Below are 24,022 nucleotides of genomic sequence, written 5' to 3'. Positions count from 1 at the left end.
TAAAACGCGGAATTCCTTCATTTTCTTGGACAATTTACATTTCTCAAGGAACACCGTACTAATTTCTCCTCTGATATTCGACGGAGCTAGTCGCGCTCTTTTCTTGTCTCGCTAATTCAATTGCATCCTCCCTTCTGTTTGTTCTTCGACTAACAAGTACGTTAAGAGAGAAGGAACGTTCCATCGGGAACGAGGGTCGATTAAAAGTACAAGAAACTAAAAGCAATTTTCCCATTTGTTCGAGAAACTTATCTCGCAAGTTATCGCGAGCTATCGAAACGAAAACGCGTGTACACAATTTTGAGGAAGCTGAACGAGTCGGTCGACGAGTCACTCGCCTATATACGCGTACCTCGCGCGACGCGGATGAACGAACGTGCACACACGTGCGATGTAAAATATTGCGCAAGCCGAGTAACGCAACTCTCTTTATCTGTTCGAGGGTTTTAATCGACTCTGTGACTTAGCCGCGACAACTCGATCGTTGATAAAAACAAGAATAGGTGGAGGCGAAAGCTGGTGCTACGCGTACCGGCGTATCGACGCGACGCGATTATTGAAATTACGGCGAGCGACGATGGCGGCGATGGAGGGGCGCGCGGGGGGTGTTGGACGACGTTTATCCAAATTTATTGCGGATTCCCGTCTACGCTGGATTACGAATGCACATTTCGCAGGAATTCGAGCGTTCCGCGTGTACGCGTGTCCCGTTGAAATATTTTCGCGTAGCCGCTCGGCAAAGCGTAGATGAATAGGGGGATGGTCGGCAGATGGGTAGGGGTGGGTGTGTATGCGTGTGGACCGTTGGAAACAACCGAATGAAATACGCCAGCGTGTTACGAAAATCGTTGCGATAATTTTTGCTCATCGAGAGGCGGCGATAAAGCGACGTTGAATTACTGTCCGCGTGTACGTGCGAGCGCGCGCAATTATGGTCCCTGTTCGTTTCGCGGGTCAACGGTATCGCAGGGGTCCGTGGGAATGGCGATCGCGTTGTTCCGTCCGCCATCTTGTCGCTGTTTGCGTTCCTGTTAATGATCGCGGTGAAACATTAAATTTATCGCGAAAACAATTTTCTTTCGAGTCTCTTATCTCTGAACGATTGGTCGAGAGTCTTAAAGTGTAATAAAACTGTTTGGCATACGAGTCCACTATCTTCGCATCCGATAATGCTGATCGACAGAATTTTTTCGCATTTCAAATTAATTCGAGGACTGCGGAGTTTGCCAAAGTTCGTATAATATGCATATGCGATGCAGTTGTACAGAAAACGGTTTTAGTTAATTGTGGGTCTGATGAGAATATTCCTACGTGTATAGTCGCGCTGATTTTTAGTTTGCGCTTATGATTCTACAATTTTTTAGCTTAATTGTAAATGCAGAGTGTATCGATTTATCGCTGAAGGTCGCGGTCGATCGATGAAATCAGAAGTGAAATAGAAAGCATAAGGGAGGAGCGGTGGAAAATGGTTCTGGCGTTGGGTTAGAGGACAGGGTAAATCCATGCACCATTCTTCAGTGCCCCAGGAATAGGTAGCTTTACTGATGAGTCTACTAGCGGGTCTCAGACGAAAGACCCTTCTTCTTCTTTTCCCTCTTCTCCTTCGCCGTGCCTATATATCTTTCCAAAGCCAGAGGATGTTTCCTGTAAAGTTGCTTTCATTTTTCCTGAAAATTCTCTCGCGTTCAGACTCCACCATTCGCCGATAAATACACGAAAAGTTGTACACCGTGAAATAACATGATACGGCAAAATCATTAATACTCGCGAGGTATCATTACAGCCACCTGATCAATGAAACGAGTTAATCATTTAACCGACTTGCAGCAATTCCACCAAAATGAACAACATATTTCAAGCACTCGAAGCCGCGCAATTAAAGAGATAAAATTGTAATTTGTTCATTGTAACGTGTAACCGATTAAAGTGGTGCTCGACGATCGTTCGAATATTTCTGGAAACGAACGAATAGTCGACGCGTAGTACTGAAGAAGATTATCAGCGTTCCAGAAACGAATGAAACAAAACGGCACGGGGGGGATCCTTGCGGTAGCGTCGATTTATTAATTGCAATAAAGTACAGGGAACGGTGTAACAAGAACACGGAGAAATGCGATATTTAATTTATGCGTTCGCGCGAGAGTCCGCGGTAAATTTCCAGTTGGTCCTTCAGATGTATGCTAATTTAATAATAAATATCGCGTTACTTGATATTTCCATTGATGGGACGACAAGTGCGCATAGAAATGTTCGAGGACGCGTGTGTGCCCGTTCGTCGTTACCAGATGGGGTATTTATCTCGCGTTAGCGATTCGTTTTGCAACAATACCCGCGGCACGGCGACGCGTAATTGAAATTATTTTTGAGGATAATAGCGTTTACGCGCCAACGGCTAATTAATTCGATGTATCCCCGGGAAAAAACGGGGTTACGAGCGAGAACGATGAAATTACAACCCCGTTACGTATTTGCGAGCTCGACGGGTGGCGGTGCATTACCTCGACATTCGCGCAGGTCAATTAACAGAACGATGAATGAAGGCACCTCGTTGGTGCAACGATTCCCAACGCGATATTGATATTACCTTGTCTTCGTTAAAATGAGTCTCATTGAATTTTTGCGAGCAAACCAGAAGAGAGAGAGAGAGACAATGACTCGAGAGAAAGAGGGAAAACATCAACTTATCGTTATGAATTATGACCATACAGAAACGTCTGTAGTTCGAGGAAGTTATAAAAAATGTGATTACAGTACTGCGTGTTGGTACACGATAATCCCATGTATTGCGAAACGACCTCCATATTGACGCTTCGTCGATACCCGTTTAATTCGGCTAAACGGTTTCGGGATTCTAACGAAGCGTCTAATTTATGACACTGTTGTGCCACAGATTAGCTCTAACTGCTCTTGGGCGTTATCTTAATAACCTGAGTCATTTCCGAGCGAGCATACGAGGTAAATACGTACGTCGTGGACGACGATATTTAGCCCTTAATGTCGCAGCCTTACAAGCATTAACGACTTCCTGATAAATGCTCGGTAATTCCGGAATTCGGCGTCTTGCTTATGCAGAAATTGCGCATTCGCGGCTTTATAAGGGGCGACCGCGTTCCCTCGATGACCTCAAACGTGGTGAAGATGCAACTGCCGGTGTTCCTGATTTTCGGCTCGTGGCTGCTCCGCGCGGTCTCCGGACACGGTTCAAGTAACATTCATTTTCTGATTAATTGTTCGATCGTTACATTATTCACGCCGTGGCAAACGTCACTGATTACATTTCTAATTAAGATTCCCGCGACACGGACAGCTTAATAAATTGTTCGGTTGTATCAGACTCGTTGGATCGTACGACGATAAATCAGATGACTTTCCATTTGAAACGACCAACTTTTGCACCTCGTTTCTCGACTTCGAACTGTTGTTACATCAGTCGACGTGTCATTGTCTCAAGCTCCGCGGTAATCGTTAGTGACGCATCGTTCGTTGATACTGTAAAACGTATCGATGCAATTGTGGATGATAGTGGTGTAAGCGATATTGAATACTCGACTAATGGAATGTCCAAGGACGCATAATTATTTCGTATCGTCTTCGTCAGCCCTAGCTTAAACGCGAGAAGGACATAATTGATAGATCGTCTTAGCGAGGCTCGCAAGAAAAGAAATCGCATTGAACCTCGAACTATCCGTTTGATTTGTATGTTGTACAGCCGATTATCGAGGAAGAAGCGTCTCAGAGTCAGCGAGTCTCGGAGGGCCGGCAGAATCCAGGATTATTGGAGGAGAGAGGGTCGCCATAGAGGAATACCCATTTGCGGTTAGTATAACGTGCGATCGATCTTCACGGTCGATTTGGCATTTAGAAAATCGTTGCCTCTTGTCGCAGGTCTCGTTGCAGAACAATGGCACGTTTTTCGGCCACGAAGTCGAGCATTTCTGTGGCGGCGGTATCGTCGGGGAAAAGTGGATAATAACGTCGGCGCAGTGCGCTCTCAGGCAAGTTTAATACGGGGTGTCGTGTAGCTGCCGCTGCGACTAGAAAGAGGGATGTTTCTACGTGGAAATAACGCGTTCGAAGTGTGGAATAAAATATTGTCGGGAGCCTTTCGATACCGTACGAGAGCTTTCTTGACGTAGTCGCAATCAATTTGACAGCCGTCTAAAATATACTCGTACAACACATATTAGTTTTTTCACGATCGATTGTCACGTATCCACGATTCCATTTTACATTTATTCTATGCTTCACGTTGCTTCGCAGGATGCAAACGAAAGCGTTCCACGTGAGGGCTGGCACGTCGCGTTATTACGAGGGCGGTGACGTTTACGGTGTCCAAAGTGTCGCGATACATCCTGCCTTTAACGCAATTAATTATGACTACGACGTTGGTCTCGTTGAGGTAATACGTTCTCGCTTGTCGCGTTACCGTGCGTGTCGCCTTCTAGAGGATATTTAATGGCCGTTGCGACTGTCGGGGTATTATCGAAACGAGTGCTGAAAGCACGGGCACGTATGAAAAGGGTGCAATTAATAATTAGCTCGGTGTTGGTGCGATTCCTCTGTACATTTCGAAGGTCTCTTTTGCGCGATTGCTTTATTACACGCCCGCGAGATTAATATAATTAAAATTAACCTTAGTGCTCGTGCGAATGTTACTTCGACGATAATTACCTCGGTATTATTTATAAAACCGAATTAGCATAAACATTTCCAACGTAGCTCTACGACAGCATAAAGTACGACAGCACAAAGCAGCCCATTAAATTGCCTGAAACGCGTTCATTGATCGAGGATGGCTCTCTGATTCGAGTTCTCGGTTGGGGTGCGTACGAGGTAAAAATGACAGCAAAATTCCACTAAGTTGTTACGTTTTCAAGCAAACGTAGTAGCATGACTGTTTGTGTAGTTCTTAGGTCCCGTCTCGAACGAACTTTTGCGCAGCACGATGTGGAAAATTAACAATCAAAACTGTCAGACAGCAACTGGGGGCTATTTCTTGACGAACAGGATGTTCTGCGCCCTGTCAGACGCAGCTAGGCCCTGCGTCGGAGATTCAGGATCGCCTGTCATTTATCAGAATGAGTTATTCGGTGAGATAGTTACTACCGTGAACATGTTAACGCTTCACTTTTCGTGTTATCGACAAAAGAATTATTGTCACTCATAGGTGTGGCGTCTTGGAGTCGATCTTGCCAGTCGGACTATCCAACCGCATTCACAGCTCTGGCTGAAATGAAAGATTGGATAACCGAAGTAACAGGAATAGTTTGATTCTTCAGTGCTTACACCGTAATACAACTTCAGTCTTCGTAATATTATAAAATAACTAAGGATTACACGTATCAATTATCCTTCTTCAATGTATAGTACGAGTATGACAATACTATAGTACAAGTATAATAATATATGTATAACTTTTTTCTCTCGTACAATATATCGAAAATTTCTCTCGCGCAATTCCGTGAAATATTCCCAAGAAGAGGAGGCAGCAACTTCCCCCGAAATAGAATGTTCTAAACATTCTACATGCAAAGAGATTTATCACGAGGCGAGCGTCAGAACGTACGAGACAAAATATCGACGCTCTCGCAACTTTGCGAGCGGGGGTGCCGATAGAAATCCGTATAAGCCTGGGTGGAGAACGCTTTCAAGCGCGACGGGACGGAAAGGCACGGGGCGAGAGAAAGATAGAAATGTTTAATTTCGAGCCTCCTCGAGACGTCGCGCGGCGAGGCTGATAGCTTTCGACTGGCCATTGCAATAATCCTATTAAACCGCAGATACGATCCAATAACTTTTCTGTCACCGACTGCTCGCACCGTCCTTCGGTGCTGTTATTTTTATTCCATGATATTGTGGTTACATACGCCAGGGATACGTGAAATGAAATAAACCTGGCTCCGCGATTATCATTCCTCTCGACTGGTCGAGTCGCGTTTCGATCGCCAACCAGGTAACGACAACCATGAGCAATCGTGCTGGATGCACAATTAAAATGCAATATCGCGATATTGCGATGAAATATCGCGATAACGAAGAAAAGCAGGTCATTCTCGTGCGATTTTCAATACCTAAATGCCAGCGAATAAATCAAATCGCTCCTATACAAAAGAGATTTAAAATGGCAATAAGGAAGTCTTGCGGGTACCGTGGAGATCGTTCGAGCGATCCTCATCAAGCGTTTTATATTACTTCACACGTTGACGCCATTGTGCCGCGACACCATGGGTCTCAGCGAACCGCGGGATTAGTACGAAAACCATGGCTCCGATTCAATAAACTTTCTGACACTCCGTGATACCCATTTACGAGCGCCATTCGCGAAAGCTCGTTTCGCTCGTTCGACCATTCCCGCGAGGACAAAGGAGCCGGTTCAACGTACCATCGAGGAGAACGCGCGAAGATGCCAAAGATGAGAAACACCGGCTGATATTGTATTAACCTTAATGCACCGGTAATGGTCGCGGGGACTATTAGGACCAAGTTATTATGGCGTAACGACGCAGCGAGGATTACGCGTTACAAACGGCCACTATGCATGGAGCGGCGTTATCTCCAGTATCGGTAGCTCGTTTCGGATAAGAACAACGCGACCACTTTGTCAGCCAAGAGGCATGTTAACGAGAAAAATATTCCATTCTGCGCGAGAAAGGTGATCGAGCTGCAAATTTGGCCAGTTCAGGAAATTTGGATTTCGTTGGGCATGGTTGCGCGACGAAAATTGTAAACAAATGAAGAATAGTTTGAGTATCAAAGAATTAGTAGTGTCTTTCGTTAAAATGTATTACTGGGATTTGTTTAATTCAGTCACCAGTTAAATCACACGTTTCTCTATCATTTTTACCTTCTTATCTGTCTATGAAAGCATTTTTAGAGCCACTTAGTTTAATCTCTATCTAATTTCCTAGGATAAGAATTTAGGTCGTTAAATTAACATATCCTGAACGTTATTAATCGTTATTACCCTACCAATTTTACTCTAAAGTAGTTTTATCAGTATATGTATATAAGAGCGGGCTTGCTCATCATATTTCCATCGCGTCTTCCCTTATAAATTCACAGCTATTGTAACGCCGTATATAATGCGAAATATTTATATACTTTTAACTTTTTACTTACACTTCTCTCCTTACGAAGAACGTTAGCACCACCGAGTCTAATATCAATAATACTTGTACTTATCCGAGCTTGTAAAAACTTGGCGCCCACCGCCGTACGATACGGAACCCTTTGATTATACCATGACTCAGCAATACCAGGCACCTGTTTCATTGTTTCATCCGGGCAACACCCTCGACTGCACATTCCCAACCACAGCTTCTGGTTAGACGAATCTCTCAGGAAGTAGTTCGCAGACAGCAAGACTTTTGCGCAAGTATAGAGCAGAGAAAAGAAGAAGAAGAAGAAGAAGAAGAATAAAGCCGTGTCACGAACGCCAAGGAAGAGAACAGTCGGCTTTATCGCGGCCATACGATAGAGGAAAAGGAGTTTCCCGACGGGCAATGAAGCCAAAATTTCTTCTCGCGGTGGCTCGATTAACCTCTAGGGTGAGGGTGGCTTGATAATCACCCCCGTGGAGGAAGCAGGTTGCGCGTCCGGCCCCCCCTTCCGCAGCAGTCGGCTAGGACATATCAGAATGTGTCGCAAGAAGCCACCGCCGACACAGGGACGCTTATTGCGACAATTTGGCAAGAACCTCGGCAATATTAGCGTCGCTTCGTGTTATCCACCGAGTGAAACACATTCACCCGGCTCTTTTCGGTACGTTAGAAACTTAATAATATAAAACGAACGAACGAGGGGCAGACGCGCACGTACGGACGGAAAGAGAATGGCCACCTTGCGGTGTGGTGGCCCGCGTTTGTTCCACGGTGAAGAAATAAAAGAGAGCATGGTCGATGGGGACCTGTGTGCACGGCCTCGAGATTGTGTATCGGTATTTTCTCCGGCTCGTCCGAAGAGCACTGCGAGCACTGTAATTATTGTTTGCCCGCGGTGGGGGTGCGCGAAACGGATACACTCCGGGTGGGCTCTGTGCTTTATCGTTTTCGGTTCCAACGGGTGATCGCGATATGTATCTGTTAATATTGGCTGGATATACGTGGACCGAATTTTAGCGAGTCCACGGTAGAGTTCGTTCGGAGATTTGCATATTTACTGGCTTGTAAACGGGCTATCGGCGAATGATATATGACGAGGCGAAGAACGGAGGATAAGGACGAATTTAGCTTTTCATTTGTTGCACCGTGTGCCGTCGATAGAGAAGACTCGTTCGAACTGTTTTACATATAAATGTAGAGAAAATACGCGTGAAAAAAATGGTGAAATTTCAACGAATCAGCCTTCCAGCTTCCATTTCCTTCATCCCCATCCGTTACTGTTACCGGCTGACGGAACGAATAACGCGTCTAACCTCTGTCTCGGGCTTGAACATCATCAAGCGTGCATGCGACATCGCTGGGGCGTGTTGGAAAATTCAAAGGACATTCGTACTGTTCGCGGAAATCCACTCGTACAATAGTTCGTAAAGGCTGGCGGATCCGGATCCAGTCGAGTTTCGAGGGGACTCCGCGTTGGTACGGGGCGATATAAATGTACGGAGCCGCTGAATAGAACGGAGGGCGTCTAGCGTGTTTCTCAGCCGTGTGACCGTTTTTCTTACTTTACGTCGTTTAGGCGGCGGGGCGGCCGGGCGAGCGGCGCGCTAACGAAAATTTAAAAGCGTTATCAGGCGAAATGCTCGCGACTTCTGAAAGCGGCGACACCCGTTTAAGAGCGGTTCCCCGTGACAAATTCCTGATTTGCAACTACGCCCCGTCGCCCGTTTGTCGCCGGCTGCGCTCTAAAATTTAACAACTGACGAATAGCGGGCATTACTTAAGATTACGTCCTTCTCTACCCGCTTCGGGACTACGCCGCCGCTTCTCACGCTTTCCCCCTGTCATTCTATTCGCCGATGCCTCCACGCGTACACCTGACACATTTTTTTTTTTATATAACGCGAAGCTCCTATCATAGTTGAATACCGACGAAATATATGACTGCGTCGCGTCGCGTGGCTTTAAATAATTCTTTCGATAAATTACACTCGAGCTCGTTAAAGTTCACTCTAGTACTTAATCTCGCGTCATTCGCCGAGCAATTTAGTTTACCGCGAATTTTTCCCCAGACTGTTTAATCAGAAAAAATCTCGAATAGTGCTCGTTTAAAAAATCCAATTTTTACCGTCCCTAGACTCATTCTGTTCAGAGGAATCTCAAGCCTCGTTATACATACATTCGTCCTCTTCTTGTTCAAAATCTTACTACGAGGTTCCATCGTCAAGTAGCAGCTATTTGGTCGATCCGTTTATCGTTAGTTCCTGGTCGATCCCACTGCCGCGAGCCAACTCTATCCCTCGGAGAAGGGATCTAATTCCCCGGCGTTCGAAAACGAGAAATTCGTCCCATGGGCGAAACCAACGTCGACATTAATGCGACGGACGGGCCCGATGCAATATGTATTTTAATCCATAAATCATAAGCACGGGTATTAAAACTGGGCGAAGCGCGCGAGGGGTAGCGTGGATCGGGCAGGCGAACCGAATTTCGTCCGTATCGGCCTCACGTTTCAAATCCATCGAGGAAAGATTGAATCCTAATGTAGTATGAAAAGCAGCTAGGCAACGGGCAGACGTTATTTTCAATCCAGTGACCTTGCGCATAATGTTTCGCCTATCGATTCTTAATATCCGTATCGCCGCCGGCTTTATCTGGAATACTGGGAACACGATATCGGGGTCGCGGATGGTAAAAGCCCGTGGAGGCGCGTCGTTTCTGGAAGGGTGCGCGTCGGAGGGCGCAGAGAGTGGCCGCGTCTGCGAGCCATCTACGGCTCGAATAATTAGTCGAAATAGCGCATCACGCTTTTTCCGTCGATCTGGTACGAGCAAGAAAGCGAGACCACACGGAGGAGAGTGATACGCGTAATTTAAAATGCGGGTCGCTATATTTTATGGACGACGATTTCACATGTCTCACGTGTCTCCATCAGACATGGAATCTGTACTTGTAAGTGAAAGTTAGAATTGCAAAGGACATGGAAATATCATTTAGTTTTGTTAGTAAAATTTCTTTAAACGTCCAAATTACACATTGTAATATTTACGCAACTGGTACAGCGACATTTGCACTTGCACATTGACTCGGCCATGAAACGGGACGTCCATTCGCGGAACGCAATCGAGTAAACGTCGTTTGGACTACTTTCTTCTTCCATGACTGTCTTCAGATCGTCCTTTTCTAGTCTGTCGAAATGGTTCGCCAAAAGGCAACCAGCACGCCAACACATCACTCAATATTCGCGGAATAGTTGCGTCGAAACGGCACGCTGCGACGCGGCGCGCGCGGTTAAGTAGCAAACCCGGACCACCTCAAGATTTACGATCCCACGATTGATGTACACGATCGTCGAGATTCTGGCAAAGCCTCACCGACAGCACGATGTGCAAATAATCCCTACAGGCCCTCGACGGTTTCGTCTTCGACTGTCTGCTTCCGCCTGTTCCACTCGGTCGATTCCCCGTTAAACCGAGCAGTTTGGTGGCTCCTGTCGCGCGTGACGTGCTCGCAGACGAGATTCCATTTCGTTCCCTTCTGCTATACCTTCTGCTTAGCTGTCGGGAATATGACGCGGGCTTGGCCGCGGGAATATAAAGTATCAACTACCGCGTCTCGCCCGCAGAGATGGAGGAGATATTTCGGGGCATAAAAAATAAGCGTCCTCGAGCGAGGATCCATTGTCGGTACCGGTCGGTGGTGCGAGCGTTGAGTTATTCTACTGCGGTGAACCGTGGAGAATCCCAAAGGTGGTTAACGCAACATAAATAGATAAAGGTTGATACGAAGAATCTTAGTAATTCGATTAACCGAAGATGAGATCGCGGTGCTCTATTTGGACCAAGTGGGCTCTCAGGCATACGTAATGAATGCTGTTTCAATTGTTCATCGTGTTAACACATACGAGCTTGGAAGTGAAAATGTTACGATCCATTTTATCGCGTGTGGAATTCGTTTAAGGGCACGTAAAATGTCACGGTTAAGGGATGAATTAATTCAACAGGGAACCGCGAAAAGATTTCTCACGGTTCATTTTACGTTTCGTCCGTCGGTGGAGAACCGACGTACCCCTGGCAGCGCGTCGCCCCTGAAATATGCCTCCTATATCTCTGTGTAATATTGCGTAATATTATTTGTAATAAAATTTAATTAACCTCACCGCTGCGACGACCATTAACGTCACGGGACTCTACATAATGTACGACGTTAAATTACATTTGACGTAGCGCCGTGCGACGCTCGTTTCTGCCTACCGTAATATCCGGGAATTGAACGGCGGCGGGCGTCGTCGCGACGATTAGCCGCCGCGCCTAGTTAAAACCTCGCGAGTCGTGTCTCGCGTGTTTTTGCAAACTTTCCCCGGGGCCCCAGCTCTAATTCCAAACGAGAGAGAGCCGGCGTTTTTTGCATCCGCGGTCGAAATCGATTCGCGAGCCCAGGATCCGATGAGTTTCAGAATCGAAAACGCGCGCGTATCGCCTCGCATCGCGAACGTTTATTTCCCATGGCTGCCATTGTCGCGTTAAATTAATTCATTAAAACTGTCAGCTCTTGTAAACGCCGACGAACGGAATTAAAAAGGGAAACACGACCTGTGTGTCGATACGTCTCTTCGATATTTCGATGCATCGACACGCGAGCCGGTTGCACCCTATGGCGGGCAAGAGTCGCGGGGGGGTGGAAAACGCAACGTGACGAATGCCTAGCGGACTGTCAAAAATCACGAACGCTTTCATTTTCGTCGCGAATCGCGTGACACGGTCCGCGAGCTAGTCGATCGATTCGATCCTGGCCTGGCTTCGTGTTTTACGACGAATATGCGGCCGGTTTGTTCAGCCGTGAAGCGGGAACGAGTAATCCGGCTTCGTAAGTGATTGGGAAACTCCGCGAAGTAACCGCCGGAATAATCAAGGTTCGCGCTTCGTACGTCGGTTTCCGATCGTTCGACCGCTGCCACAGACATTCGCCTCCGTCAGCGTATAACTTGTAAAGTGTAGATTGAAAACAAGAGCCTGATTGTGGGGAGGGCCGCGGTTGCCTGCTTGCCTGTCTGCTAACCAGCCAATTTCATTTCCACTCGCGTACAGACGCGGCCACGACGGCAGCTTGTTAGGCGTTGGTACGTTGCGCTTATTTTTAATTAACTTCGCGTTGTTACCCGTGAAATCGTTCGATATTCGCTCCGCTTCTAGCGCATTCTATCGGAAAGTATATCGGGAAATTATATGAATTTATATTCCGTCGAATGATAGACTATCGAAATGAAACATCCCATGTAAAACTCTTCACCCTTGTAGCTAAGTTTTAATCTTCGAGACGTGCTGGTCGTAAGTAAAATTAGATCGAAAGTAGATCCCGAGCGAAGTAAAAAGTAGAACAGAGGCGATAAAAATTTAATCATCCTAAAACTATACACGTTAAATACTGTAGACCTTAGTTGTGGGTTGTAAAAAAAAAAAAATTGAATCCGGCGATCTGCAATCCACGAACGAGAGCGCGCTTTTTAGCAAGATCGCAGGAGGGCCTCTTCCTCCAATCGTTGACAAAGAGCTGAGCGGGAAAGGAGGAGTTGAATTGGGCTGCTCATTCGCGACGTTTCGTTTGGTTAGGCTGACGGTAGGTCAGGGTTAATTGGAATTGGCGAGGATCTCGTCTCGCGGAACGAGTCGGTGGAAGCGTGCCGTTCGAGTGGTAATTTATTTCGGTTCCTCGACCGTACGGAACGAACGCCGCTCTTTACCCCAATGAAATCGCCCCGATAATGTTACAGCGCTGCGTTCCGTCCGAAACTTGTCTCTCGAGCATCGAGAACGCTATTTAATTAACCGAGTCTCGACGGAACAATACGCGCGGATCCCTCTCGAGGACGTGTATCGCGACTGATTGGCGGCAATCGATACGGGTCAGCGATTTTATTAAAAATGTTTAAAAGAGCCGAACTCGTGCGGGACGCTTCGACGGTCGCTTAATTTATTTGCGGCTGAACCTGATTCACGAATACGTTTCATCGATCCCGTGTAATCCGCGCATTAATACCCACGCCCACGGGGAAATGGTAAACGAATTTAATTTCGCGATCTTCTTTTTACAGCTGAATCCGGACGCCTGCGCGCGATCGTCGATTCGAAGAAAGATTTCATTTCGATTCGTACCATCGATATCTCCCGGTACTTTTTCAGTGTTTGAAGTACATACGCGATAGTTGACTGCGAATACTGACTCGATTTTTGTTTTTTTTTTTTTTAAATCGAACGCAACAGAGGTATCAATCATTTAAATTGAACACAATCTGAGCGAGAGATTCCAAGAGTGGGAGAGCGAAATTTCTTCGTCGATTCGATTCCTAAACTCAGCGACTGGTGTCTTTGGATATTCATGAAGCATCCGTTTATCTTAATTATTCTTAGCTATTCCTTTTTTTCGACGAACACTTGTTCTACTTTATAAGAGTCTATCGAGCATTGACACACGTGTCTCCCATTAAAGTCCCATCGCATCGATAAATATTGGTCCCGGCTAACTCACGTTCCCACAATCAAGTGTAAATACTAGACTTGAGCGCGAGCACATGTTGTTCGAGTCGTTACAACCGGTTACAAGCGAGGGAAAGGGAAAAATCGACTATTTTCCTTGGGACGTATACATCACGGCAGCTACGTGGTTTCGTTTAAGTGCGACCGCTAGTGAATAATGAACGTAGCAAAACGTCCGAAATTCCGGAAACGAGCCGCACGCCATTTCCGCCTGGGGAGCAACAATTTCGGTGCGGTTTTATATCTTCGTGTCGCGCGATTCGTGCGCGTTTTTGCAACGCGTTCTATACACTGTGAAACCTGTATCCAGACGTCCTTTCATTCGTTGCAACATTCACGATTCGCATACGTGACAGACATCGCGGAATCGATTACCATTTTCGACGAATCCTCTCGTGACTTTTTGTTACGGTCAGTTATCGAGATGTCTCGAAAATCGTCGCGTACCTTCGACTGGCGATTAAAAAACGAGCCATTCGTCACGGAAGTCTTTAATTTTTCTATTTTCTGCGTGCAGTCTCGATCGTGTGGAATTTGTAGCGAGAAATTAACGTTTCTCACTGTTAATAACTGCGCGTTCTAATTAAATAAATTGTCGGTGTATACGTACGAGATTCTACGTGTAGAACGCATAATTTGTTGCCAGTTTTACGACACTTGCTTATCATTCTTTTTCTTTTTTTTTTTCGTTTTTAAAATCTCTCATTAGTATGCATGCGGCACGCGAAAGCGAATTTCAACGACACCGCGACCGTGTAAATTAAAAGCGTATACCGCGGCTATTTCGAGGAGTAAACGATTTAGCGCGACCGCGGCAAAACATTTGCTTCCTCATAAACAAACGCAGCGATCCAATTTGTTGGGAATACGTTTAACGGATAGCGAGGGGTTCAGCATCGAGGGTCAGTAGAATAGCTACGGCGTTAATGCCGGGCAGTGTTAATTATTCATTGAGAAGTGTTCATTTCGCGTTTCGAAATATATTCATACCTAATTGTGCAATAACTAACGTCTCCTTTATTTATTCTAGCATTTCGTACAGATATCGATTAATTATCTCCAACTATAAACATTACACACATTAAATTTCCAAAGATCGAACAATACTTTCTCGTGTAACTATAAAAATATGACGTCGTTCAAATATGAAATGTATCGAAAGGCATCGCATCACTGAAAAGTGCAAGCATATATAAATACTTTCAGCGCGACCCCCTACATGCCTTTCCATCGCCTCTGAAAGGACTTAGAGAAAGCTTAGAGCGCAAGGGGTGGGACTGGCATGTCCTTTCTAAAATGCAAAGGGTTAGCTTGTCCCAGAATCCGCAGCGCTGGACGTATGGACGCGAGTCAAATCGCGAGGGCAGGCACGCTGAATCGTCCGATCAAAAATGCATACCGGCACGTTGCTTGTCGCGCCGATCGCGCTGCGCACAATGCCATCGGGGCTGCATCGAATGCCTTCGAGCCGTGCCAGTACGCGCGACACGCGTGACATGCGACACGTGTCACGATCGCCCAATCGGCCACGCAACCCCGATTTATGTCCAAACATATATCTATGACGCCGCGACGTAGTTATTCCACGAGAGGGTTGGGTGCGTACCAAGGCGACGATGACCTCGATTCCAACGATTCGCTTCGCGATCATAGACATATCTCGCGTCGAATTGTGCAACATACATTTTCAGAATAATTGGAAAGATGTCCTCGCATAACGTTCGTCTAAAAGGATGAATAAATGTCGCAGCGAGTATTCGAATAGGAGAAAAGAGAGTTCAGTTTGAACGTAGACGGTGCTTCGAAGATTGGGTAACTCGAGAATTAAGGACCCCTGTTTGATCTCGCGACGACACTTTGAATCGTTCTGCTGCGTACTTCCGTCGATTCCGAGCACGGAGGGGCGAAACAACTTTCTTCCGTGACGGAGACGCGTCGACGAATCGGCCAGCCGATCACCGGAACGAGGACAGACCGGTGGAAAACGGACGAAGCGACGACGGAAGCTCCGTCTTTCTCGTTTTCTCGGGGTCCCGCCACCCTGCATAATGCATCGCGGAGCCCCGTTAAGGCAAAGACGAAACTTCCCTGACGTGGAACGCCAGAAGCACACACGTCGCTTCTCCACTTGTCTCCTCCCGCTCATCCCGTTTCTTCCACCTATTTTCAACCCCTTTGCTCGCTTCCGCGCGCAACCTTTTCCCCAAATTATTCGTCTCTTGCGTTTCACTTGCGCGTGCTCTACGACATCATTTCACACGTTATAGTTAGGTATTTTGGTTGCTGCTATGGAGTCGTTTGATTTGGAAACAACATCATTGGCATCGTAACTTGTAATCTAATGAGATAGCTTATAGAAATCAACTTAAATTTCAAAGTGACGCTGATTATATCTGCTAAAAGGGGTAGAATAAAATATATATTTGTGCAATATAAATGTTTCCTGTCGAATATAATTTCAAGCATCAGTTGATAAAGTAAAAATCCATCTATGAAATCCGCATATTTTTGTTTAAATCTACACTGATTTCGGTAAGGATAGATATCCCCGCCGTATCAATATTGTCATTGCTTTAATTTCTCGACGGCGATCCGCGTTTCCATCGTATCAGATGCGAAAACATTTACGGAACAACATTGTTTTCCGCCGACAATTCCCTGCCTTACAATATCGACAGACACTGAAAATTCAAGTCCCGATATCTGTCGCGGTTAAAAACGAGAAACGAAACGTCAACCGTTTCCCGAAATCCGCGAAAGTAAATAGAAAACTTGTACTTTCTGTGTCTCTCAGCGCGAACCAGGAAATTTCTAGCGGCTGTCTTGCGGCGAACTTGTTCGCGAGGGTCGAGGCTAGCGAGCGGCAGGATTGTTGGTCGAATCGAATCAAAACTGTCGCCCAGGTTCCCGCCAGTGGTAGAATGCAAAACTTGGCAGACGAACCGCGCCATGTTAATTCCGGATTCCCGTTCCACGCTTTGAAGATCGTCCTGTCTACGACGCGGTACGTGAGCTTCGCCGACTACCAGCCAAGGTAATCTACTTCGTGAAAGTTCCATCGAGCTCAGGTTAAGTCGGCAGCGTCGGGTAAGCCTGGGTGTTACCGCCGCTGATGAATCCGAAACACGTACCTCAGGTGCACGGCCTCTTGAAAAGGGGTAGCTGCGTTTTTGGAAAAATGCTTCCGAAAAACGTATCCAAATTCACGGCTCTCGTTCTTACGTTGTTACATCAGTTTCTGAACAGCCAGCGCGATGGAAAGTAACACGCGCAATCGAGTTTACAGTAATGATATGACAATTGAAAGTGTAGCGTGATTTGAAATATTCTTGTATTTCGTTTCGTTGCATTAAATTGTATAAAAAAAGTCAAAGGAGGCTTAACGTAGTTGGATTGCTTTAATCACGTTTGAGTGCGCTTCGCGCGGGCGAAACTTTCTTGATGACGCGCGATAACAGACATTGATGTCTGTAAAGCCATCGTATACCCATCGCGAGAGCTATTACCCAAATCACTGTTAGAACGAAGAGAACAATCGACAAAAACGCGATAACGTCCATATCGGAACGAGAATACCAAGGCTCGTCTGATCCAGTGAATCGAAGATGCGACGCCCCTTTGTTGCGCATCACGTACTCTATCCACCATACCATGTGCTTTTTGTTATCGTACGGCTTGTCTTTTAGCAATCTGGTTAATTCCGCCATATTCGTTTTGTAACTGAGGACAGAGAAAAATTGGAGCTAATTAAAGACGCGGCAGTTCCTCGAATTATTTATCGCCAAATAAATTATCCAAAAGGGTAGCAGGAATTTAATGAAATTATTTCACCTGCAAATGTTACGTTCATTTCTCACGTCGTTACGAGCGACTAACAATTTCCGCAATAATTTCACATGAGTTATTTTATGTTTAGCATCACGGTTCGCGAGTGAACTTGTGAATTATCGAGCCGATGTGTACAAAGTGCGTTGTTATTCGTAAACGTTGTGCACGCACAGCTGACGACGCGAGCTGTTTTCTTAAGTTGGAGCGGGAACTTTGAGAGACGCGAGATAATCTGCTGGATAATTAAGCAGCGATGCGTGTAATCTCGCGCCAAGTTCGTACCTTTCGTTACTGAGCACGTCGTGGATAGCCTCATAGAAAATTTCTTCGTCGATATCCTTGTGATTAAGCAACCCCCTGCCGGCTCCTAACGACTGAAGCCTCCTGATGTGGTACGGTTGCTCAAACGCGAAGGGTATACCCACGATTGGCACGCTGTAATAAATAGCTTCCTCCGTGCTTTGCTGTCCCCCTTGGAAAATGAACAGCTTGATATTCGGATGAGCTGTAATCGACATCGAATGAAATGTCTTCGCTCGCGAGAGAGACTCGTCGTCGGTACCAACGACAGATTAAACGAATCTGGACCGTAGTACAGATCCTGATTTGTACGATTCACACGAACGATCTTACCGAGAATACTTTGCTGCGGCAGCCAGTCGCTGATAAGGATGTTACCGTTTCTTTTTGGTAGGTCATCCATTTCGTACTTCCACAGAACTTTATAGGGCAATCTAGAAAATACGTTGTAGATTGCTCTCAGCGTGTCAAACGGTAGAAACGAGGACTTTATGGTACAGCCAAGATTCATGTAGACGAAACCATTGGTCGCGTTCCCTAAAAATTCACTCACTTCCTACAACAGTAGGCAAGATGAATTTTTCTTCAGAAATTCATGGTACAATAAGTGCCAGATTTGAATACAACTACTGTGACTAAGTATTTCTTGATAATTAGTCGAAACGAAACGTTATGTACCGTTGGCAAAGGGGGTGGTTTCTCTTGAATGTGCAACCCAGTGAAGAAAATCACATTGGGCGATAATGGTTTCGGATGTCCGATCAACGGATCGTACTCGATCATGAACAGGCTCGTGTTCTTCGCTATGTCGTAAAGCGACGGTACGTTGCTTCCCACCCAGCGTTCCACTAGTTGTTGTTGCACGCGTATGTAGTATAACAATTGCAGTATCATGATCTGCTGGACGATAAAGTTCCACACTTTATCCCAGAATGAAAGGTTTGGTCCTGCGTGGTCGACCAATTCCCAGTTCGAGGGATGCGAGGTCATTATTGGTAAACCAAGAAGGTAATTGTGGTACATGTGCAAGTCCGTGGTCTGTATACCTGTTGAATTCAACTTGATATGCTTTCAAACGTTTTTACACAAAATTTCAATAGTATTTTACGAAGGGGAAACTTTAAATCGCAATGGGAGGATATAGCGAAGTTTAGCAACTTTGCAAGTTTTACTTGTGCAGCAATATTGCTAGTTGACGGATTGTTTTGATCAGTTTTCGAAATGTGAAAAATTGGACATTTTTTTTTACGTACCAATAAGCGGAGCCTTTAGCCTGTAGGGCAATGCATAAGTGGTGAAACCCACGATCGACTCCATAATGATCAAATCGAACTTCGCATCGCTACCAGTCGCGTAAAGTTTCTTAATTTCCGGATGATTATAAAATATCTCGCCCACGACATTGGTAAATTGATACACGTTCCCACATTTTTCGTAGGTCGTGAAAGTCTGATAGTTCATTAGAATACTTGTTATGTCTATTCGGTTGAACAGTTCGTGCGTGACGCTTATGTCGATCTCCGTGAGATTGGCGATCGATGTATCGTTTAGTGGTATCGCCGTTACACCAACTATTTCGTGGCCACGTTTTAATAGCTCCTTCAGCAGGCCGTAGTAAGGAACTTGATGGCTATATAATGGTGATAGCATTATGATTAATATCCTTCCACAGTTCACTGGGTTCCAACAAGTCAGCAGTAATGAACATATTACTGTAAAAAGTGTAAACACGAAGATTCTCATTTCCTGAATATCTCACAGAATTTTGTTGGAGAACAAATGTGCACACCCTTTCCTCGTATTTTGTTTCACAGTACACACGAGTCTATTTGTGACTCGTTTTGCGATCACCTTCTTTAGTTTAGAAATAAATTAAGTTAAGTGTTGACAGCGGTTTTGCAATTTGCAATTGTAAATTAAAGAATATCGGTGAACGGTGGAGACGTACGATGCTCAATCACGTCTCTCAGAGGCTTCTCAATAACGTCAAATTTTCCTTGCGAATGGTTGTATCGATGTACGGCAACTATTTGATATTTGTTGCTGTTAAACCATTGTAAACCTTCGGCATGCAACCGTGTTTATATATGGAATGTATATGTTAATTAAGATAATTTGTAAAGTATTATTCCAAGATATGAAACAAAGTAACATTTCAATAATTATTAGTAATGCAAATGACGGTTTACTTAATTACTCTATTGAAAATTTTCCTTGTTCTTTACAGTCTTGAATAGTTTGGTTCACCGCGACAACAATGGTTATAGGAAAGTATCTAAACTATAACACACTGATTCTTCTAGAAACTCCTAAATCGTCTTATACAACGCGATAGCGTACATGAAACAATTCGTTATTGACCAACGTCTGAAAAAGTTCTTTGATTCCAGTTAATTTTTACCATACATCAATACACTATTCTTTCCACCCTTGCGTTCATCTAAATTCCCTTAATACCGCAATACTTTTCAATTCACCGAGCTGATAGGTCGATAAAGCCCTGGCAAAGGGTACCCGAACCAGAAAAGAAGTCTCACGATGGATGTCGATAACACCTACACGATGTAATAGCTTTGCCGTTTTCGCCACCGTAAGACGCTTACAGTCGAATTGCCAAAACGTCAATTACTTTTCGCGTTAAAGGCGAGACGAAACGGCACACCGGGGCCAACGGGAAAAGTTTACCCTCCTACGAGGGATTTTCACTCGAGGAACAACATTCAGAGCGTCGTCACGTCGGTTTACAACTATTTTACATCGCATTACGTTCGCCTCGTTGCGTCAACGGAACATGCAAAGTTATAACTACGCTGATTGCATAACTACGAAGAGACCACCGCATTCGATGAATAGATATTTCCACTCGAACGCCTTTGATACGCTTCAACATTGGTAGAACACGGTGTAAATTGTGCACGTAGCAATTAAGAGCATCGATCGTTTTACAGAACACGGAAATTAGTCTGCGCCGAATTCCGCCTCTTTAAAGGGAAAACACTTTCTACCAGAACGACAAAACTAAAATGCTCGAACACGATTGGTAAAAGTATTTCTACGACATCCAAAAGTAATAAAGATAACAATATAGTATAAACGATAAGAAAACAGTACTGTTACATTCGCGTCGCGAATACTTCTACCCGTGTCCACGGTACCAATTACATAATCCAACCCCTCCGACCGAACTCACCCATTATCGTTAGCGAACGCAGCGGACGTCGCCTCAAAACGCACCCCCTTACAGCCCATAAAAGCTGGTACACCGCGGAGTTACCTATAAAAAGCGGGACGAAAATTACGTTCCGTCGCGCGACATAATTCACGGATTAAGCGACGATCAGACGGACCGCGGGGCCGTAGTTGGCGAGAAAAACCGCGGGGCCACTGGTGCCTGGTCGGAGGAAGAAGGCTGGGTTAAATCGGTCGCGCGAAAATCCCGGGTCACCGGTGACGCATGTCCTGAAAATATTCACCCGCGCGGAGTTTGCCGGTGGCGCGCGGTCAAACACGCCGTTTCTGCGTTTTCGTTCCTTTTTTTTTTCTTTTTTTTCGCCTGCTGATGCGAACCGCGGCACGGCCAGGACGCATTCGTCACGGACGGGCGCGAGCATCGCCGGCGGTGGGTGCGGCTGAAAAGTTTCAAGTAATATTAAACACCTGTCAAACTGGTACGGCGAAACGTGGCCCCGACGGCGGAGCCAAGCGGGCCGAACGAGGGGTCGTAGCCGAGCTGGTGCGGCCGATGTACGAGTTCTCCACGGTTGCCCCCGTGAAATGGAGTTACGAGTGGTTCCCGGGATATTATGTTTGAGTTTGGCCCGTAATATACGCTGGCGCCCGCAAGTCGGACGTACACCACGGGATACGTAACCCCCCGTGGCTGAAATCCCCGCGAGGACGGTTAATTGTTTCGCGCTGCGAAAGTAAAAGGACGTCTGGTCCCCGTGGATTGTCTGGGAGGAGTTCGTGTCTGCGTGCTGAGCGGATTCTGGGGTGGTCGAACGGTGGATGGTGAACGAAGGGGTTGATCGAAGTGGTCGTGGGTGTACTCGATGGAATATTTGTTTATTCGATTTCACTCCGTAATTTGTATCGTAGCACTTAAGCGTTTAAGCATCGAGATGAAGCGAAATAAGGGGTGCGAGGTGATATTGATTAAGGGGCAAATAATGCCTCGTTGATATCTGATATAACAGAAATGATTCCATCGAGAGTGTAATCTGTTTTTATTGTAGTGGAATTATTCAGAGTAAATTCATCGTATTATTCGTTTAATGAAGAGTCAATTCAGAATTCACCTTGCTAATGGTCTCCATCAATTATTCGCTAAGTGCTTATCCGCTTGTTATACTTTTTATCCTCGCTATTCTCGCGCTATTCGTTCAATTATACAGATTTCCATCGTTTTATATTTTCATTTCTGCGCCACTCGATAGAAGATTCGGAACTGGGTTGTTAAAAATTAAAACATCACTCCCGACGAGTATATTAACGGTTGTACGGTGTGTTGTACATTTCGTTATTGATCCTTAAACATTTATGCGTGAGAGTAATGTCCATTATAAATTGTTCTTTATCCGCTACAGTAAGCTAACATATTACAAACACTTTTTCTATTTAAATTGTACGGAGATAAAAAGTGACAAAAAAGTAAATTGTTTTCGTACAGTCGAAGAACGTTCGATCGAACGTGCTAGACTGTTTGACTTTTCAGCTCCAGCGAATTTGCAAGAGCGCAAGAATGCAAATTATAGCGGAGGGCCGAGCGACCGTCTGTAATTAACGGAGTTCAGTGAAATTTTACAAGACCAGCATCTGCATCGTAAATTCATTTCCCGTAGCGTGCTCGCGGCCGTGACGGGAATCAACAGCAGAAGCGTTCGCGCGACAATTCGTCGCAATTTACCGCGGAAGAAAGTGTTTACCCTTGGCAAAAGAAAGCTCGGCTGTGTTTTACGGGACTTATTGCGTTCCGACTGGCGACAGAGAGCCCGGATCCCCGTTTGTTTATATTTGCGCAACCGTCGAACGCAGTCGATCTCGTCCATGTAAACGGATTATACGGCCCATCCTCCTTGAAACGGGGGATGACGCGGAAAAGAGGGACGAAGGGATCGATTCCAGGGATAGTTTTTTCTGGGCCCGTTCGAACGCGTTCCTCCTCCGACGCGAAGGAAACGAACTTCGACCAGCGAAAGTAGGCAGCCGACTAATTGAAGTATTTTAATTATTTCGTAGCCGGAGAGTGGGCCGAGCGAGGGTGGCGAGGGTGGAACCGGAAGTTTCTGAACAAGTCGCCGCTTTAGTGAACTGGGAGCGTTGATGTCTCAAAGCGGACCGGTGTAAGACAATTAAGCCGGTAATTTAAGCAATATGAACTTTCCCAGTTAATGAGGATCGCACGGCTAGCAATTAATTACAACCGGCTGGGACAGGCTCGCGTGTGTGCATCGCGAAAGAAATCTATTTAAATGAGGATCTTTTGTGCCGCTGTTGTGTCCCTCTGTTTACTTGCTGTTGCGCGACGATGCAATTTAAATCCACGCGTATCCACGCGGAGGGGGCTGCGATCCTGTCGAGGCTGGAATTCCGATCCAGGAATTTCCCATCCCCGATGTATTTTGCATGTTTTTGATCGACCGCTCGCGGTTCTTCGATTGAAATACCGGCCGCGTCGATACTTTTCATGCGTGTAACGTCGCGTCAGTTTACGTTTCTCTATACCCACTGGAAGTAACGAAGATCGATCGTTCTCTTCCTTGCGTAAAGCGTAAAAAGTAACTCGTACAAAACTCGATACAGGACTGGCTATACTCGCGGTAAAAATTACGCCATTATTTCCCTGCCGGTCATAAAATGGCGCCGGTCGAAGCGTTCACCTGGCTCGCGTAATCACGATCCTTCGAAGGCAATTCCTAACGATCCTTAATGATCGGTTCTTTAACACGCACCCGATACGCAACGAAAATCGCGGCTGGCCACGGAACCAGGCACGTACGATAATTTTCACGGTGTCACGCGAGTCGCGGCAGTCACGCTTAAACGTAGCATCGTGTCAGAGGCCGACGTAAGCTCGGCTAACACGTCGTAGGAGCGTACCCGCAATTTATCTTTGTCACCTACGTCGTCGTCGTCGTCGTCGTCGCACGGCCGATTCAAGCACGCCACGGCCGTTTGTAGCTTCGATTCCGTCATTAAGGCGGCACTCATGGTTTATTCAGATGACCACACTGGAGAGGACCGAGCCTCCGTAGCTGGCGATGG

The 24,022-nt window shown here is 45.8% G+C and overlaps 3 protein-coding genes across 3 annotated transcripts in view; 2 read left to right on the top strand and 1 right to left on the bottom strand.

Annotated features, from left to right (window-relative positions):
* Positions 1–24,022, top strand: part of LOC143422296 (trypsin-1-like) — a 279,262-nt gene that overhangs the window by 21,795 nt on the left and 233,445 nt on the right. The window lies entirely within an intron of this gene.
* Positions 3,062–5,277, top strand: LOC143422311 (trypsin 5G1). The gene is made up of 7 exons (XM_076892877.1): positions 3,062–3,199; positions 3,710–3,816; positions 3,886–3,995; positions 4,261–4,399; positions 4,720–4,833; positions 4,907–5,090; positions 5,168–5,277. The coding sequence occupies exons 1-7, from the start codon at positions 3,067–3,069 to the stop codon at positions 5,269–5,271; spliced, it is 891 nt and encodes a 296-aa protein (XP_076748992.1). The 5' UTR covers positions 3,062–3,066; the 3' UTR covers positions 5,272–5,277.
* Positions 17,029–21,875, bottom strand: LOC143433490 (UDP-glycosyltransferase UGT5-like). Its single transcript, XM_076910828.1, has 7 exons — positions 21,860–21,875; positions 19,008–19,470; positions 18,931–18,946; positions 18,437–18,826; positions 18,092–18,314; positions 17,741–17,963; positions 17,029–17,350 (listed from the first exon to the last, which is right to left on the bottom strand). Exons 1-7 carry the CDS (start codon positions 21,873–21,875, stop codon positions 17,029–17,031), a joined length of 1,653 nt encoding a protein of 550 aa, XP_076766943.1.

Source organism: Xylocopa sonorina, chromosome 3, assembly GCF_050948175.1.
Source record: "Xylocopa sonorina isolate GNS202 chromosome 3, iyXylSono1_principal, whole genome shotgun sequence".
Lineage (NCBI taxonomy): Eukaryota > Metazoa > Arthropoda > Insecta > Hymenoptera > Apidae > Xylocopa > Xylocopa sonorina.
Note: the sequence above shows the minus strand (reverse complement) of the source record. Positions and strands in the feature narration are given on the sequence as shown.